The sequence below is a fragment of the Lolium rigidum genome, chromosome 4 (genome assembly GCF_022539505.1).
Source record: "Lolium rigidum isolate FL_2022 chromosome 4, APGP_CSIRO_Lrig_0.1, whole genome shotgun sequence".
NCBI classification, from domain to species: domain Eukaryota; kingdom Viridiplantae; phylum Streptophyta; class Magnoliopsida; order Poales; family Poaceae; genus Lolium; species Lolium rigidum.
This window is the reverse complement of record NC_061511.1, coordinates 205,950,638-205,969,441: the sequence shown is the minus strand read 5'-3', so window position 1 is coordinate 205,969,441 and position 18,804 is coordinate 205,950,638. Positions and strand designations below refer to the sequence as shown.

At 44.2% G+C, this 18,804-nt stretch overlaps 1 protein-coding gene and 1 long non-coding RNA gene across 3 annotated transcripts; one reads left to right on the top strand and one right to left on the bottom strand.

The window, feature by feature from the left end:
• Nucleotides 1-3,615: 3,615 nt before the first annotated feature.
• LOC124706914 (DNA damage-binding protein 1) lies at nucleotides 3,616-14,316 on the bottom strand. Its single transcript, XM_047238589.1, has 19 exons — nucleotides 14,174-14,316; nucleotides 12,998-13,046; nucleotides 12,809-12,868; nucleotides 12,625-12,716; nucleotides 12,011-12,062; nucleotides 11,616-11,678; nucleotides 11,431-11,480; nucleotides 10,787-10,862; nucleotides 9,764-9,976; nucleotides 9,552-9,658; nucleotides 9,356-9,464; nucleotides 8,747-8,947; nucleotides 8,425-8,640; nucleotides 7,286-7,396; nucleotides 6,345-6,620; nucleotides 5,994-6,268; nucleotides 4,836-5,187; nucleotides 4,400-4,684; nucleotides 3,616-4,298 (listed from the first exon to the last, which is right to left on the bottom strand). The coding sequence occupies exons 1-19, from the start codon at nucleotides 14,275-14,277 to the stop codon at nucleotides 3,717-3,719; spliced, it is 3,273 nt and encodes a 1,090-aa protein (XP_047094545.1). The 5' UTR covers nucleotides 14,278-14,316; the 3' UTR covers nucleotides 3,616-3,716.
• A 1,970-nt stretch (nucleotides 14,317-16,286) lies between these two features.
• On the top strand, nucleotides 16,287-17,976 carry LOC124649207. 2 transcript variants are annotated; one of them, XR_006986581.1, is made up of 5 exons: nucleotides 16,287-16,405; nucleotides 16,642-16,769; nucleotides 16,871-17,055; nucleotides 17,130-17,264; nucleotides 17,649-17,976. It is a non-coding gene; the product is annotated as an uncharacterized LOC124649207 (long non-coding RNA). The 2 variants fall into 2 exon arrangements; XR_006986582.1 differs by having other exon boundaries at nucleotides 16,639-16,769.
• The last annotated feature ends 828 nt before the right edge of the window (nucleotides 17,977-18,804 follow it).

Below are 18,804 nucleotides of genomic sequence, written 5' to 3'. Positions count from 1 at the left end.
GGCGGCACGATGCCTCCATGTTGGGTCACGCGGTGGACGAAGGAGGCGCTGAGGATGTCACGGCGGAGGGGCTTGCAGACGGCGGCGCAGCGGATGAGGGTGACAAGGTCCGAGCGCGCGACGATCTCGAGCAGCAGATCTGCCGGTAGCGCTGCTGATGATGGCAGAATCTTTCGACGACGCTTCTGTGGCACCATAACAATCGATTTATAGGCAACACAGAAAATAGATGGCTAATTCGGCTTCTCTCACGGGGCTCGTTTCCCGGCCTAGATAATATAAGCTGCCCAAATTAAGTCGCATCGGCGTCGGATGCGATTGGGAAGCTTTGCAGTCCGAGCGGCATACCAATACCAGCCATAGTTCATCATTTACATGATCGGGAAGCTTTGCAGTCCGAGCGGCATACCAATTTTTTTCGATAAAGGGAATATATTAATATCAAAAGATACTACCTCCGTTTCAAGGAATAAGGCGCCCTCGTTTTACGTGTTTTTTGTTTGATCAAAAATTGCTTTAAATAGATAGAGATTGTTTGTATGATTATCATTAAAAAGTGCTTTTCAATAAGAATCCAACAATACTAAATACATATAATATAATCAAAATATTGTTGCTCAATTTTTATGGTCAAAGTTCGTCTTGGAACGCGCGTGCGCCTTATTCCTTGAAACGGAGGTAGTACCAATTACACTCAGCCTCTGCAACAACGCACAACCCTAATGGCACTACGGATGCACACAGCAAAAAAAGGAAAAGAAAACTAAGAAACAAAAGTCCCGCTACAGTATCTCGGGCCTAACAACAGCAATACATCCACCACCAAGACAACACCTGAAACAGACTCTCCAAAAACGACGCCTCCAAGAAGGGAACAGTGCTCTAACACCGTCGTCGCCCGATCAAAGGTCTTAGGTTTTCACCCTGAAGGTAGTCCCCGCTCTCAAAACAATGCCTCCAACAAGGTCATGTTAGGCACAACAAGTTAAGGCCGGATCTTGGGTTTTCACCCTGAAAGGTAGGACTCTGAACTTCACCTATGTTGTCGCCCCCACTTTCATACCGCTGCTGTGAAGCCCGGAACACCAAGCAAGTTCCTCAACAGCGCGGATACTTGAACCTCCCTTAGCTAGTCGTCCTATCCGGCCTTCATGAAATTATCTTCTTCAGACTTTCATCATGGATCCATAGTCACTTGATGTCAACATAGAAAAGAGCTTCGCGCCGCTCCCTCCAGAACCAATCGGTCGGAATAAAAGCATGGGTGCGCATGACCGAATACCACCGATCCAGCAAACACCAGGAAAAAAGCACTGTTACATTCGCCGGCGGAGCCTTCCGGAACTCAACACACCGGCCAGATCGCGAGTCCAGGCCTCCGGTAGGTCTTCTTCTTCACGCAAGAGAGACCCTAGGACCGCCGCCTTTATTCAGGTCGGACCCCCACGTCGGCGACCATCCCGGGCTGGCCACTCCAACACTCCACCGGCGACACCGTCGCCGGCTTCCATGCTTCTCCATCTCGCCGCCGGAACGCAGTGATAGATCGATAGATCCACCACCACCAACCGCACGCCGACCCTCTCCGGCGAAGAAGAGGGCCACCTCCACTGTCGTACCCAAGGCTGCTGCCTCGGGCGACCTCGTGTCGCGGAAGAAGCCCGAGATCGCCTCCACTCACCGACAAGAGGTGGGGGAGGGAATGGCGCAGGCCATGGGCCTGGCCGCCGCCCACCACCAGCCCCTGCCGGTGTGCTGCGGGGGAGAGCCTACGGGAGGAGGGTGTTCGCAGCGCAGAGCCGCCGTCGCCCATCACCATCCGCGCCGGTCGATCCGCCGTATGCGTCGAGGAGGAGTTCCCGTCCGCCGTCCCCCACGTCGACGAGGAAGGGGCCCCCGCCGCCGCCACGCCCCGTGGGTCTTTGCCCCGCCGGCGCTACCGACGACGACGGCGATTAGGGTTGGGGTCGGGTCGGGAGAGGAGAGGGGTCGGGAGAGGAGAGCGGCATACCAATACCGGCCATAGTTCATGGTATGTACTACTTCCTCCGTTTTTAAATAAGTATACTTCTATCTTTTCAATGCACTTTAATTGCTTTTCTTTCATCGCACGAAAATCAAACCAAACAATATTAAGCATATATTTTTTTGTTTTCCACATGCACTTAGCTTATTGAAGGTGAAATAATTAAAGAGGAGATATGCATTTTCCAATGTATTTTTTACTCCACTTCATAATTTATTTTTAAAAATTTACATGTACACTTATTTGTTAACGGAGCAGACCCACCCACGTGACCAGCTAGCCTTTCTCATCCCAACTCGATGGTCACAAATACATACATATCCTCATCTTTACGAACTCACACGCGCACATTTTACCCTTATAAGCCTCTCTAATACCGAATACCGAGACGTCTCGCTATCGGCAAAAACGTCGCCTCCCACCGACAAATATTACGCCTTCTCTAAGACATCAAAATGTAAAACCTGAGATTTAATCCAGCGATCATCATTTTTTTTTTGTAGCTCAATCCGTCAATCGCCCCCAATCGCTTTAGGTATATCACATATTATGGTACTCCCTCCGATTTGAATTAATTGACTCAATTTTATCTACATACGAATGTATCTAAATGTGTTTTTGACTAGATACATCTGTATCTAAACAAAGTTAAGTCGATTAATATGAATCGGAGAAAGTATATCTAATTATACTAATAACAAAGGAAATAAGTGTTTCGACATCCATTTTTTCGTGCCTCCAAAGTTATAGAAAATTACCCACAATACTACCCCTAAGTGAAAATAACGGCTCGAGTCGAACGGTGTACGACGGTACTGCCTCGACATATATCCCACCATGTGAGTCCAATCGTTCGGAAAAATGGCAGTATTGAAATGGTCATTCTATGAATTCGATGTTGTTTAGCTTGGTTACTTAATTTGATCAGAAAATTGCAGTTTGTTGTACCACACCAAGCTGTCTGGTGGATACACGTCAAAAAAAAAAAATTATGGTGGATATCCGTTAGCATGCCCTTTGAAGAAAAACGCAGTACCAGAGCACGAATGTACGATCAGTAGCTCCATCACCTACGCTGGTGTGCTATCAGTGGCTCGTTTCTGTTCTAGAAATAAGAAAAACATCACCTGCTCCAGCATTGTCGTCATGTTCATGCTCTGCTCAGCGGTAACATTTTGTGCGGAAGTTGCAAGTGATAATCTACCCTACTCTGCATTTTTTTTTCGCTCTGACCGAAGTAAATTGCGGTGTACGTCATGGTGAAGATTATAAAATTAAGTTTATAGTATAATTTAAGGCAAGGTCAACAATTTGCAAAATAAAGTTGCCAAAAAGTTATTAGCTCCACAATTTTATCATTTTAGTGTGGCCTAAATACTAATATTTCACATTGTTTTTATTTTGGCATAGTTGGTGGATGCTTTCATTGACTGCATCTATGATTTCTTTCATAACTTTTTGAAACTTAAGTCAAGTTTTGAGGGTTTTTTTAATGAAGTGCTACCCTTAGCCCAAGCTCTAAAAGGCTGCACTCGTAAACAACGCCATTGAACCACCAACTTCAACATCAGCAGAGGGAAAAAATACAATTAAAGCAGGAAAACAATGTTACTAAGAACTCCACAGGATTATTCTTGAGCTGCCAAAAAGTACAACAGTAAAAACAAAGATGTACATGGCATGACGTTATCTAGTGCAGTCTCGTCAGCTCCTCCACCCTCTTCGACAGCTCCTCCACGGGGACCGCCATCACCTTGGCTACCTCCTCCATCTTGCCCCTATTGAGGTCGAGAAAAGACTCAATCAGATCGCCGTCCACAAAGTTGCGGGCCTCTGAGGTCTTCTTGTCATTGTGGAACGACCGCCACTGCTCGTGGCTGAGGCTGCCAACGCCCTTTATGAACTTCACCAGGGTGGCCTGGAGCTTCTCAAGGAACACGTAGTGGTCATGGGGCAGGGATGCGATGATGCCAATGACCCCGTTTATTGTTCCGAAGATGACAGTTGGGATCTGGCCCATCTCTGAGTCTGGAAGGCGCATCACAAGGGAGCCGTGACGGAACCTGTTCACGAACTCCCCAAGGTGGTACTCCCCGACAACCTCAAGCCTGCCCCTCTCTTCATCCGTGGCTGCATCACTGTTCTTGCGGACAGTGAAAAGGTTATAGCTATTCTCCGCACCAACATAGATATCATCATCGATCATCTCCACCGCAGTCATCCAGTTTGCGTTGTAATCCCTAGCAAGCTCTTCGATTGCACTCTCCTCATGCTGTTCAAAAGAAATAAGGAAATTAGTCTTTCTTTACATGACTGGAACACTAGTGTCATCTGATTAGATGTCAAGCATATAAGTAAACAGCAAATACTTACCTTGTACACAAGCAAGGATATTGATTTCATCAGGTCACCGACCACAATAAAATCGCCACGGGTTTGGGTATACAAGGCCAGTATGTGTCCATGATGGCCACACTCGGACTGCAGCTCATGCGAACCATCATCCCGTGTCATCCACTTATATAATTGGATCTTCTGGTTGATAGCCGCCAACAATTTCCCATTGAATGCATTTAGAGAGTAGACAGCTCCTTTTGTTTCTTTCTCTACGATTAATTGCAATCTTCCATCTTCAACTGCGAAAACGAGGATCCGGCCCTGCACCAAGAAGCATATGTATGTAAGTACTATGTGCAGGAAAAATCAATTATAATCGCTGAAACATGAGCCAAAAGAGGTAGTAAAACCGATCAGGCACTAAAAGGCAAAACAAACCATTAAGGAAACACCAAGCTATTCTCATTATTACCTTTGTTGGTTCGCTCTCCTCAGGTAAAACATACGCTGTTCCCACACAGTAATAGAAGTTATTATCGTCTGAGAATGAGCAGCTAATCATGGAGCAACCACACTCATACGGATCAAGAGGATGTGTAGACAGGAACTCAAAAGTTTGATGATCCAACAGACGAATAAAATGTGCCTCGCTTTGCTCCATACTGTCATGGTTGTACTTGAAACTGCAGAACGCTAGTGTCCTGGACTGTTCCTGGTGGCAGATACGCCGTGCTTGTTCATTCAAGGGAATCGTCCGGATATGAAGCTTCTGGATATCGTCGATAGTTCCAATCGAAAGTTCACCTTCTTTAGCGATTGCAAGGCTGTCATATACACCAAAAAAAGTAAATTAGAAGAACATAGAAAAGACAATAGTGGCAAAACTCAAAATTGATCCTAGGTGCATATACACCCGGTATGTACAAAATATATTTCAAAAAGTTAAAAAAAATTACGAAAATTTTTTGCATGTAAAGGAACATGTTCTATGTGTGCACGTAATGTATCACATAAAACCAACAATTTTTATGCCTTGTGTAAAAAAGACAAAAAAATGTCTCGAGAAATAGACTATTTTAGCACCACAAATTTGTCTTGTTTACACAGGGCATAAAACATGTCGGTTTTTGTTGAAACAACTTTGTGAGCATGTAACATGTCAAGATATACACGAGACATTTTTTATTTTTTTGACATTATAAAATAAGTTCAAAATGCATTTCAAATAAAGGGTGCAGATGCACCCGGGTGCAGAAACACCCTTCCCACAATAGTGTGGCTTCCAAATAAATGCTGCCAAGAAACTACTGAAACATGAAGACAATATGAGAAGCCCATAGGAAGAGTAGAACAGCCCGAGCAAAGATTATGATTCAATTAGCATATTAGAAGACACTATCAGGTCAATAATCTGTTCTATTTTTATGGTGTTATATGTAACTGAATGTTAATGAGAAGACGAGGTAATGATTAGCACTATTGGGTTCAGTACATGTAAATGCCAGGTTCCTTCCTACATGTAAACAAAGGCTCATACAGGTAGACCACACATATAAACTACTGAACTAGATAAACAAGTCAGAGAGAGAGAGAGAGAGAGAGAGAGAGAGAGAGAGAGAGAGAGAGAGACCTGTCAGGAAAAGCAGCTGTATTGAAAGGAGACATATGATTGACTTCTTTCAAATTGACATTGCTATACAGCAGCTTCTTATTGCTGCTATAGATAACAGTCGGTCTATCAGATGAAGCAAACACATGGGTTGTTCCCTTTGATGAGAATGTACGAAGGCTGATTGGTTGGGTACCAAGAGAGACCTTCTTTCTATCAGTTAGTTCACCTGTACTTGCATTTAACAGAAAACTAAACAGGTGACCATCTCCAAGAGCACAGAGCAAATATGAAACCTGAAAGGTAAAGCAGCAAGCATAAGCCACTTATATTAGCTATCTTTGCATGATAAGTGTGAGGTCAGAAACATACCCCTTCCAAGGTGCATAGCAAAACAGACCGAGGAACTATTTCTCCGCCTAAACTTTCCTTCCTGATTAATTCAAGGTCTGGAAGTGAATATATGCTAACACTTATATCAGTCCACAACCCAATAGCAGCCAGAGAACTATACTGTGGGTTCTCGCCGACTGGGTTCAAATCAACACAAGAAATTTCATGTTCTAGCTGTGCATGTTTCACTTCAACCAGCTTAGCATCCCTAATCTCTAGGTAAACAAGATGGCCACCACCGGTTGCCAACAGGACCTGCAAGAAAGATGATGTGTATTTGAAGTTAGAATGGAAGGTAAGTATCAAGGTGAATTCAAATACATGGTATTTACGATTTTCAAGAACAGAGTATGCTGGTATGCATCTAAGAGTCTGACTTATGACCTAGTGCTTCTCAAGTTCAGACTTTAGACACAGGAGGCTGAAATTAACACACCAGGATTACTTTGTAGGTAAAGAGCTAATAAACATGTCACACTGCGTAAATCTACAAAATGGTTGATTACAAGGATTCAAAGTTTTGGAGTCAAGAAACAAAGTTAACAATACAAAATTAGGGTATGGCGATATACAGAATTTCAAGGACAATATGGAGACAAATTGGAAGGCAAACACACAATGAACAGTCATTGAAAGTGGGAAGTCATATGAACAGTAAGACATGTGACAATTTCCCTCTATTCTATTTCTTATGATTCTCCTCTGAGCCCCTTCTGTGTGTATTTGGCCAGTGTGTATGTGCTGACTATGCATTGTATTGATGAGGATTTAAAACATGAATACAGCAAAGTTGCATTATCTCACACAAATGTTTTCTAGGCTGGTTATAGTTGGGAATAGCTCAATTCCTACTAGAAGTCTAGAAACAGGATAATATTTGCCCAAAGAGTAAGAAGGGTGGGTCCCATGAAGATACCCACCTGACTGGCATTAGCTGATGCAACATTGACTGAAAATCCTTCTGGTGCATTCCATTGATCCACTAGCTCCCGTGAAGTGCAACTGACTAACCGAACAGAATTAGCAGTAACCTGCAAATTAAAATTAACTGATAAGATTATCCGCAAAAAAAATTTACCTGATAAGATATTGATTTTAAAGCGGTACTCATGGAGTCGTGTAACCATTTAAGATGCTGAAAAGAAAACTGAAACGTATAAATTGCTACAGACTGGCTCAAGAGTATTTTCGTTTGTTGCCCATATTAGCAATGCCAAAAAAAAGGAAGCAAATTTGGTGCACATGAGCACCAGTGCTCTCAGTTTTTAAAATATTTAAAAACTGTATTTCTGCGTTTCAAAAAATCATCAAATTTATTCCATGAATACATACACATGATCTGAATATTCATGCAAAGTTTTGGTAGAAATTAGATTGTATTTTGAGCTACAGGAAAAAAAACAAATTTGTGGCTACGTATAGAGGTATATATTTGTCAGAAATTTGTCTTTTTTGTATAGCTTAAAATATAATATATTTTTCTCCAAAATTTTTACCGTACCTTCAGAATGTTTGTATGTATGTGGGTATTTAATTTCATATTTTTTGAAATCCAAAAAATAAGATTTTTAGAAATCAGGAGCACTGGTGCTCATGTGCCAAATACACTTTTCGCAAAAAAAATGAAAACCAATGTTTTCTTTTCTCTTGCTTGGTTTGTTGCCAATATTTTGGCTGCCCACGAGAACTCACCCATCCCTCTCACAGATGCCTACCAGATGATTGGCAACATGCAGGCGCATGAATCTTTGACAAAACAAAAAAAATAGGAGGCCAATTCTTGCCCATGTTTGGTACGGATGCATTGTGCACCAACAAAACACACTTTAAATACCACTAGAATACAACAACATCAAAGCCTTTTTCTCAAGCTAGTTGAGGTAGGCTAGATATTAAATACCATTAGAATCATCCACAATAATATCATTCTTTACACAGGATTCATCCATGTCCATCTAGTGTTTCGTTCAGCTTCCCTAACCCACAAACCTACTTTCACTGGGATACTCCAGTTACGGCATATGAAGCAAGGAAAAAAAATGATTCATCTGAAATGTACCTGTATAAGCAGATCATTGATGGCATTCTGGCAAAACAAAGTCTGGATTTGTGCATCAAAACCTTCTATCTCCGTTTCTTCTAATTCATCTTCCATGTTCATAGCCAAGAATCGTGTCTCGCTTATAAAGCTCACCACCAGGTACATGTCATACGGATCATTGAAGGAAGATTTCAATGACCATAATCCCTTGATGCCTTGCAGCTCTACTGAAGCCTAATTGAAGAGAGAAGATGTACAAGTCAACTTCCTACAGTATAAAGTTTGCGAAGTTTGACTAGTAATTTCCTAGCACGAAAATGGTTATGTTTTAAATCAATACCTGCTCATTAATCCCTATACCATTACGAACCACCCGAATTGAACCATCTTTAAATGCTCCTGAACAAGTGACAACCTGACCTTGGCCCTGCCTATCAAGGTCAACCACGCAGAAGTCCACAATGGGTCCAAGATTCACATATCGTTCAAGGACTTCAACAAACGAACCACTTGCATCAGGTTGGAGATTCAACTTTACGAGCTGTCAAGACCAATGAATATTTCAGTGAAAATCATAACAGAAAGGATGAATGAAAGTTTTCTACTTTCCAGTAAGTGCACACAGTTGATTCGACATGCATGCATGCTTTTGTGTGGGTGCAGTGCCTAGTTTGTTGTTGCTGGTTTTCCTTTCTTTTTTCAGTTGTTGCTGATTTTCCTTCTTTTCCTTTTTAGTGGGTGGGGCTGAGAGTAGCTTGACTTCAACGCATTTTAACATAACAAGTAGAAGGAACCAATGGAGATGCAGGATTGTTTGTCTGAATGGACTGTCAAAGAGTAACATGTAACTGAATTGCTACATGGCACCAAAACTGGTGTAAGTTGTCCTATCTAGCATGAAATAGGAAGCAAAAGTGGTAGCCTGTAACATAATCTGCTATTGACCCACCTGTGAATCACCAAATCGAGAACCAACATAGACAACGCCATTATCAAGATATGATATTGACGATGCAACCGACGTCTCTCCCAAGTGCTCAATTTTCAAACCAGTTACCCTAGAACGTAATCGATACATGAGAACACAAAATATGTAAGCAGTAGATCACAATTCCTTTAGTTCCAGAATGGTATACAAGAAATACCTTTCTCGTTCTTGGGTAAGCACAAGTAAATGCAAAGTGCCTGTATTATCACCAAGTAAATAGCGGGAACCATCTGGGTCAACCCGTCCATAAGCTCTTATGATGGACTGAGCAAAAAATGGAAGATAAATGGCAGATAAGTACAGCATGTCAAAATACAGACCATGTAATTGGCACAACAAGAATACAGCAAATGTAAGCAGAAGTATTACTTGTTTGATGGGTATAGCTTTGAATGTAGAATTGGCATTGCAGTAAACTATCGTCTCCTCGCCAATAATTATAACACCACCAAGTGGAGCCGGTACAGGTATTAAAAGACCAGCTCCATTGTCTAAATTATTCTGTGACCAAGGACCCTCAACAAAGTCTTTGTCCTTAAGTGCAACTTCATATGTCTTAGCATGCCTTGCATCTTTGTTATCCTGACACATAGCATGGAAAGTGCAAATCATCAAGATCTGTTACTATTTCACTAATGGCCAAGTTATTCATAACAGAATAAGAAACCTAAGGGAAAGAGGTCGGGCAGGGTAGCCATAAGGAGAGAATGCATGCAGTCAGTGTTCAAAAGATCAAAAAAATATTATTTTGGTACATCAACAGCACAGCTTGATGCTAATAGTAAAAAATCAATGTAAATGTATTACAGAGATGACTCAAGATTTCACACTAAGTACCAGAACCAAGAAGAGATGTTAGACTTAGTGTTATTTATATTGCTGCACAAAGAGAACTAAGTAATTATTCCAGCAGTATTGTACTGTGCTGCCATGTCGAAAGTAGAATCAGAAGAGCAATATCGTAGTACAGATGATATAGCAAAAAGACACTGTGAATCACAACAACATCCAAGCCTTTTTTTCCCAAGCAAAAACACACTACGAGTGTTAAATAAAAATTAAATAGTTGGACAATAGAGCCACAAATCTCGAGAATGATTCCTATGAACATCCATGAGTAATTAATTATACACTACCTATAAGTTAAGCATTACAAGTTGTGAACAGACTACACATATAAAGTAAACAAGAAAACACCAAGGATTACAGGTGTAAGCAAACATGTATTATTTCCTCAAGTCAAGAATAATGGCGAACACATGTAAATACAGGAAGCTCATATTCATCATTAAACTAGTGATTTGCGACTGCTGTAGTTCAATACTTTGTACCGCTGGATTTCAATTTTGTGATGGTATAAACATTGTAGAAAAGATTGAAGCTTGAGCAAACCTGGTAGAGGACAACTATCGTAGGTCTGAGACAGCCATACAGGAACTTGATGTCCAATACTTGAAGCTCTTCTAGTCTGAGATAAGAAAAGGAAGGCATCTAAGTTAATCAGGTCAGAATTTTTAATAAAGACTATCCTTCATGAAACATTAACTCCGTCATGAACATCCAACAGCAACTGTATAAGCTATAGGAAGTAGGCACAGAAATAACTGTACGATTTCCAATCCGCCATGAGAAATAGCAGCTTTGTCTTGACCAACAAGCATGTGAAGCAGAACTAATAAAATAACCTTAATCATTTTATACATTTTATACATTGATGATAGCAGGTCAAGCAACATAAATATAAATATAATAAAATAACCTCAATCATTTGTACATTCTCTACATTGATAAAGTTCAAGCAATATAAATATAAAGTTCAGAAATGGAAACAAAGTGCATTACAGTTTGCCTCTGACTCTAAAAAAATTTAAGATCCTTGTAAGAATTCCTCCCATCGAGCAACCCAGCAAAAGCATGCAATCATGCTCCAATAGTTCTAGTTACAGAATACAGTGCCACCTAAATTTCTAGAGAGTGTCACTAAATGAACCTTTCGATCAGTGAAAGCATTTTGTTAGTCACTGCCATACTGGTACCTGATATTGAAAGCTTCCTTCAGTTGTCCTTTGTTGTCAAATGGTATAACCTGACAAAGAAAGATTCAATTCAAGGAAAGAAATCAGAACAATATACAAAAATCTCTGGGGTGCAAATGTACAGCTGGGACCAAGGATAAATGCTTAAGGTCCATAAGAAGATAAGTAACAGACAATAGGCTTACCTTAAATAATCCATCGTACAGGTGAAGGCCAATAATCCTACAGTCAGGGTCGACGATCCCAATCTGCATTATAAATCAAAGATCATCTGGTAGTATCATTGCTCTAGCTTTAAACATAATAGATAACTCTCTCTTCAGTACATGTGTCACGATACAAAATGAATATGGGAAAGGTGAAGTTTAAATGAGGAAGAACTTATTATCATTTTCCTTGTTCAAAAAAACCGCTGATTAACCCACCTGCTCGGAGGGTCACCAAGCAACCGGTTACCCAGCTGATTCGCTTATTAACCCTCTACTTGCCAACCGACCGAGCATTTACCAGTCAACAATTTCCTCGACATTCGTCATTTTGCAACCAAGAAAAGGAGTTTGAAAATGGAAAAGTGTGGTACCTGTCCGTTGTCCGTAGGGCGGCCAATGCGGTCAGAAACATCGCCCATGGATCTAAATGATAGAAAATAAATTATAATTACATCCAAAACACGGTATTAAGGGAGGAGGGTATCATAAAGACATAGAGCGACTATGTGTTTTTGCTCTACCAACAAACTACCTGCTACCACACACGCAAACGCACACATCTCTATATCTCATGATGCCAGAGCTGCTGACGGTAGCTCTGACCGTGGCTATCTACCTTTCTCTCTACCACTGTTCTAACAGGCTGCCGCCTAACCCAACTAGGCGCAACTAAACCGTATTCTCGAGTTGCTTGTCTAACCACCTTGAAGACAACTAGGCGCCACCCTGCCCACCTAGCTGCTAACAATTTTTAGAACACTGTTGTCTAGACACAATAGTTCCCCATGGCAACTTCCCCAGCCTGCCTGGATGGAAACGTGTCACCTTGGTAACAATGGGACCCGCAACACACAAGATCAATGACAGTGAACAGGACACGTTTGACTATCCAATTCCATAGGAGGTCTAAAACCAACATTATTCCACGGACACATGCCAATTCATGTGCTTGTCCTGTAAGGTTAAGAGCATAAAGAGTAGATACCTGGTTAGAAGCTCCGACTTTTCTGCATCCCACTGCAGAATACAGAACTTGTATCTCTCTGTGGCGATGAAAAGGAAGTCCTGGGCCTCATTCTGAAGGGGAGAAACAGGTAGGAAATCACTATGACAGGGATACCGCGCTTAGAGAGAAACATGACATATTAAGCAACAGAACATGAACTCACGCCAGGTCGGAAGAGCTCGATGGTCGCGATCCTTCCATATATCGGTACATCTAGCATAGGCTGCGAGAAAAAGAAAAAAAAAGGATTACAGCCTCACGGTAGCAGGCCCACCATGCGAACATAGCAGGCAGCAGATACAATACAGAACCAACACATGTGGCCCCTCCTTGGTGGCACGGATCAACTGACCTGAAGGCCCTGCGGCGTGAGCAGATGGATCTCGATGCGGGTGCATTTCCTGAAAGTTCGGCAAGCACGTGCATGTTAGCAAAATAAAAAAGTTTTGGCAGGTAACCACCAACATACACAGAAGACTGGAGCCCAATCGAACACTAGTAAGGGCAGGTACAACGCGAGCGCTAAATAGCCAGAGGCGCTACGAAAGATATCTCGGCTGTTTTGGCAGTTTCCACGATATTCCCGGCCATTAATTTGACATCCCCGCAGAGACTGGAGCCGGGCGCTTGAGAAACGCGTGCAAAATAGTGGTCTCTAGCGCCAGACGCTAGTGCAGGTTGGGATTTCTAGCTTTTAAGTGTCTGCTCGGGCGCTTTGCAATGTACATGCCCTAAAAGGTAAATCTTTTAAACGCATATTCCATGATGAACTCAACGTCAAGTGCACGCTGCATCTGGACAAGTATATCAACCCCTTTTTCTCAGGCTGCACGTTCTAGCTCGACAGGATAGACCAAGAGAACACGCACGCAGGAGCCCTGCCTACTGCGGGATCCCGCCTACCGTCGTGTCGCTACACTGGACTAGGCTAGCTAGAGCAAGAGAACCGGATCCTTCCCGACAAAATAGGGGTCTCCTCTAGCGGCAGACGCTGGTTTGCAATGTGCATGCCCTAAAAGGCAAATCTTTTAAACACATATCCCATGATGAACTCAACGTCAAGTGTACACTGCATCTGCACAAGTTATACCAATCCCTTTCTTCAGGCTGTGCATACTGTGTCGAGGCGGCGCCATTTCGTTCTAGCTTGACAGGATAGACCTGGAGAACACGCAGGAGCGCCCTGCCTACTGCCGCGTCACTACGCTAGACTAGACTAGGTAGAGTGGGCGGACCAGATCCTCCCAGCAGACAACCAAGAAGGGGAACCATCCGCCGGAGAGAAACCCCGGTGGGGCGGCAGAGCCAGACACCAGCCGGGGAAACAACCCTGCGGCATTCCGTAAACCCTAGGAAGGCCACCGCGGGCCCTTCGCGGAAGGGGGGAACCCTGCAGGGCAGGGCAGGGCACGGCAGGGCCGGGGAGCGGCGGCGCGCTGAAACCGAGATGCGCGGGCGGCGGGGAGCTAAACCTTAATTAAATTGGGGATTTTGGGGAGAAGAGGTGGGGGCGAGTCGGAGTGCGTACGCGACGATGAGGTTGAGCTGGTGGGGGCCGGTGAAGTGGCCGACGCAGGAGTGGCTGACGCTGGTGGGCTTGTGCGCCGTGACGACGTAGTTCCAGGTGCTCATCTCCGCCGCGCGCCGGCGCCGCCGCCGGAGGGTTGTGGGAGGGGGGCACGGGGGAGATGGGCAGAGCGGTCGTTTTCTTCTGTGTAGTAGGACGTTGGTGGCAGGCAGGCAGACTAGAGAGGCCTGTTTCGCGTGCATTTGTATTGGCTTCTCCTACGGGCCGGGCTGGGCTGGGCTGCACGACGGCAATGGCTGCCAGCTCGATGCCAATACGCGCGCCATATTTCGGCGCTGTATAAGTCGCGGCGCTCAATCGAAAAAAAAATAACTGAGAGGTATCCAACCGAAAAAACGTCCCAAATAGATATGGTAAAAACGCGGTAGCCAAAATTATTTTTGCAGCAAACCCCATCGCAGCTTTTTGGCCGATCGATTCGGTTCTCTGCAACGCGTCGATAGGGATGGAGCACGGACATTTCACCCCCCTTCTCTTTCACTACCGCTACCACCGATTTGCATGCCCCGCCTAGGTCCCTCGCCCCCACGCGCGCCACCACCCGCGATGGACTCCGACGTACCTCCGCCGCCCGTGATCGACTCCATCGTCCCTCAGACGTCCACGATCGACTTTGAAAGAAATCCTATCAAGAGCAAACCTTAACCTTGCGTATTCCACTTGAGCTCGATGATGACCATCTTGACCGCAACAAAATGGAACACCTTTTCTTGATTGTGCTTTCTTGATAAAGTCTTGCGGATTGCTCCCACATACTCCACTATGGGTGAGCTTATTCTTTGATGCATCTTCACATATCCATGAACACAATATGACTGGCAAGCTTCAAGCATGTGACCTCTTCGAGTTGGCTCATCTTGAACTTGCACCTCATTTCTTCTTATTGCAACCTTGAACTCAACATATGGTTCAAGCATTTCTTATGGATAACTCCTACACATATAACTCAATGCAAACATTAGTCCATATGGATTGTCATTAATTACCAAAACCACACATAGGGGCTCCATGCTCTTTCAGTACCGCAAGTGCAACACCTCGTAGTTTCGCACACATACGATACTCAACGACGCTCTCGGCCTCAGATCCATCCAAGATTACGGAAGAAGATCTTCTGGATCCGAATCTCGGCAGCGCTCCCGCGCACCTGGTGGAGTACTCCCTCCGTGCACATGTATTCGAGGAGCCACGGGTGGAGAGAGAACAAGAGAGAGAGAAGGGAAGAGTAGATGAGGCGTTCAAATGGGCTCCTTTTTCTCCCAAACCCTAATTCTGGTTGTGTGTTGCTCTCCTCCAAATCCCTCCACTATATATAGGGGCAAGGGTATGAGTGGAGGCCTTGGCTAGGCAATGTGGGACTAAAAGAGGGGCAAGGGAGGGGGTGGCTGGCTGGGACCTCTTTAGGATTGGTTGGATGGGCCCCTTAAGGCCCACCTGCCCCCAGCTCAAACCCTAGCCACCCCCATAAAACCCTAGGGGGTAGCCACTTAGTGGGCCTCTCTCAGAGAGGCACATTAAGGTGGGATGCACATTTTTATCAATAAATATATATATTTAATATTAATTTGTTTAATTAACATATAATACATATTATTTAATCCCGATGATCCGAGACACAGGAGGGGAGAGGGAGTATGCATACGCGATGATGAGGTTGAGCTGCCGGGGGCCGGTGAAGTGGCCGGCACAGGAGTGGTTGACGCTGGTGGCCTTGTGCGCTGTGACGACGTAGTTCCATGTGCTCATCTCCGTAGCCGCCGTGTGCCACAGCTGCCGCCGGAGAAGGGTTCTTATTTTTTTTTCTAAAAAACCCCTGAGGAGGTGTAAAGAGCGGAAACTGCTGGGTACTGTGCGTTTCCTACCGTCGTTTCGTTAAGGTCTTATTTACTTCTCAGGTTTTTTGGGGGTTGGGAGGGAAAATTTCTGGCCCACAACCAATGCCGAAAGTTACTGAACGGCCCATTTACTTCTCAGGTATTTGTGGGGAATTTTCCGGCCCATCCACGAACTTCCCGATCCGCTAACCTTCACCGGTTCACCCTCGCGTAGGGAGAGAGCATGCGACCGGCGGCGACAGGAGACGGCGGCGGCGGGGAAAGGAGACGACGGCGGGGAAAGAAGGAGCAAATCAAAAAGGCGCCGAAGAGATCCTCCTCCGGCGGCTAGTCCCCGGTGAGTCCTCGCGCCTCCGCCCCTTTTCTCCTCCTCCCTAGGTTTTCTTGGTGTGGCCGCTGTCCGCGACGGAGCTCCGGGAGCTCGCGGCTCCGATGAGATGAAGCTGCGGGAGCTCGTCGGCGTTGCGTGTGCGGGCATCTAGTCTCAAAAGCTTGTCATGAAGTGTTTCCCTTTTTGTTCTTTTTTTCATTCGCGATGGTCTAAAATTGAGCAACTCCCCTGGAATCCAGCAGAGATGGCAGCGATGGCCACTATTCGGCATGCGGGAAGGAGGCTCGTCGGCGGTGGCCGGCTTGCACAGGAGCCCAGCCGGCCTGTGTCTACTACCCCTGCCGGTCTCGGCCGCCCAGATTTCACCCAGGTGTTCCTCCTAAACACATTCAGTTTCCTAGTTCTATTCAGTTTGCAGCAACAAATCTGTGCCGTGCTGACGCCACCCCTGCCTCCCCTGCTGTGCTGCAGAACTTCCAATCCCACGGCAGCGAAAAGGCCAATCTATTGATGCAAGTGCAGCAGAAGAAGGAATTGCTCTACAACCTTATCTGCGAACACGGCTGTGAGGTCAATGGCAAGATATGCCTGCCAAACATTGAGCTCCTGCGTCATCTCTCCGCACAAGTCAAGCCTAGGCCCAGCGATCTTGCTTGGTATATAAACATAACATCTCGTTTGTGATATTGTTTTTGTAGACCGAGAAGTGTAACTTTTTATATCTTTTCAGGTGCTTTCTTCGATTAACACATACAGCATATGTTGCATGTATGTGCGCCAGTCCTGTGGTGACTCTCTATGGGAGTTGGATCGTCTTCAAAACCACCAGGGACAGATTGCGTGGAGAAGAGAATTAGCCGCATATGTATGTCTGCTCTGCTACATTCTTGCTCATATTTTCAGTAGTTTCACAGTTAGTATGCTCATTGAAAAAACTAATTTAATGATTTAAGGCTATGAAAATAGTTTTCTCATCATCTACTCTTTTGCACAATGATCTTGTTTAATTGAGGAACCTTAATATTGGACATCCGAGCTGGTCATTTAATACCAATGTTTAGTTCATCACGTTGGTAACTGAACCCTTGTTAGAATAAACTAGAAAATACCTCCCTGGTTGTGTTCCAAGTCCCATGATTATTTCGTGTGAATTTTATCTGTTAAATTAACAGCTTGTTCGTGAACTAACTAACTAGGAGTCGCAGTCTTATTAGTTCACTTGCTTATATCTAGTTTTCTGAAACAACAGGAGCTATTATTCTTGAAAGATGGTGTCGGCACATTTCAACAACAATGGCGCGCAAGATTCTGTAGTCCTGTGTTGTCATGTATCTTCAGTTAGCATTTATCTAGTTTTCTGAAACAGCAGGAGCTATTATTCTTGAAAGATGGTGTCGGCACATTTCAACAACAATGGCGCGCAAGATTCTGTAGTCCTGTGTTGTCATGTATCTTCAGTTAGCATTTATCGAAAATTCACTATCTTGGATGTTACTTCTTGCAGTCATTTACCATAATATGTATAACTGGGTGTTGCTGGAGCCGTCAAATTTAGAAGTATGTGGTATGACTGATTATTGTCGTTTTTGGTAATGAGCAGATGGTGCATTCTTTTTTATATAGTATGAGATGTTGTTTTGTTTAGAAATCCCTTGGAGGGTGCTCCAATTATTATGTATTCTATAACGGCTGGCTGCAGCCTGTACATGCAGTCAAATGTTCTGCCCGTGCAGTTTGGTGCCTTTTTTTAGGCAAAGGGTTGTGGTTGCTGGCTTGTGGCTTGTGCAGCATGCACGAATGCATGCTGTCGATTTTCATAGTCCATTTGGACCTTGTGTCCAGTATTATGGAAACTTGGACCTTGGATGGTTGATGTCCAGTACATGCCTGTATGCTGAAGCTTCGATGAGAAAACTTGCCTCCTACATATTTATTACAGGCAATCAGCCATCTTCTCAAGAGTTGTTTCTAGATCAAAGCCACATATAATTATACTACTAGAATACTTCTAAGACAGAAGCATAAATATTAAGCCACCCCATTAGTGCTCGTCATGCAGACTTCTGTGATTTTTTTCCTTCGAAGCCAATGTTCTGAAACTGATCACTTGGTCAGCTAACTGTTAACCATCGGCTCCAGTTCAGACACTGATCCATATGATCAGGTACAAGGGGAGCCACTCTAACTCTGAAATAAATCAAGTCAAGCATCTCATAGATCAGATTGTCTTGGGGATGCGTCCGGTCGCCCGCAGCAAACACCCCGACTCCATTGTCCTTTCCTCCAACTGTGACTGATGACCACCCTACCCCTTTCAGGGCATCTCCACTCGGGGGGCCCTAAAGGCTCCCTAAAGAGCAACGAGGGTGCTGATGAAAAAAATCGAGCCTAACTGAACCACAATT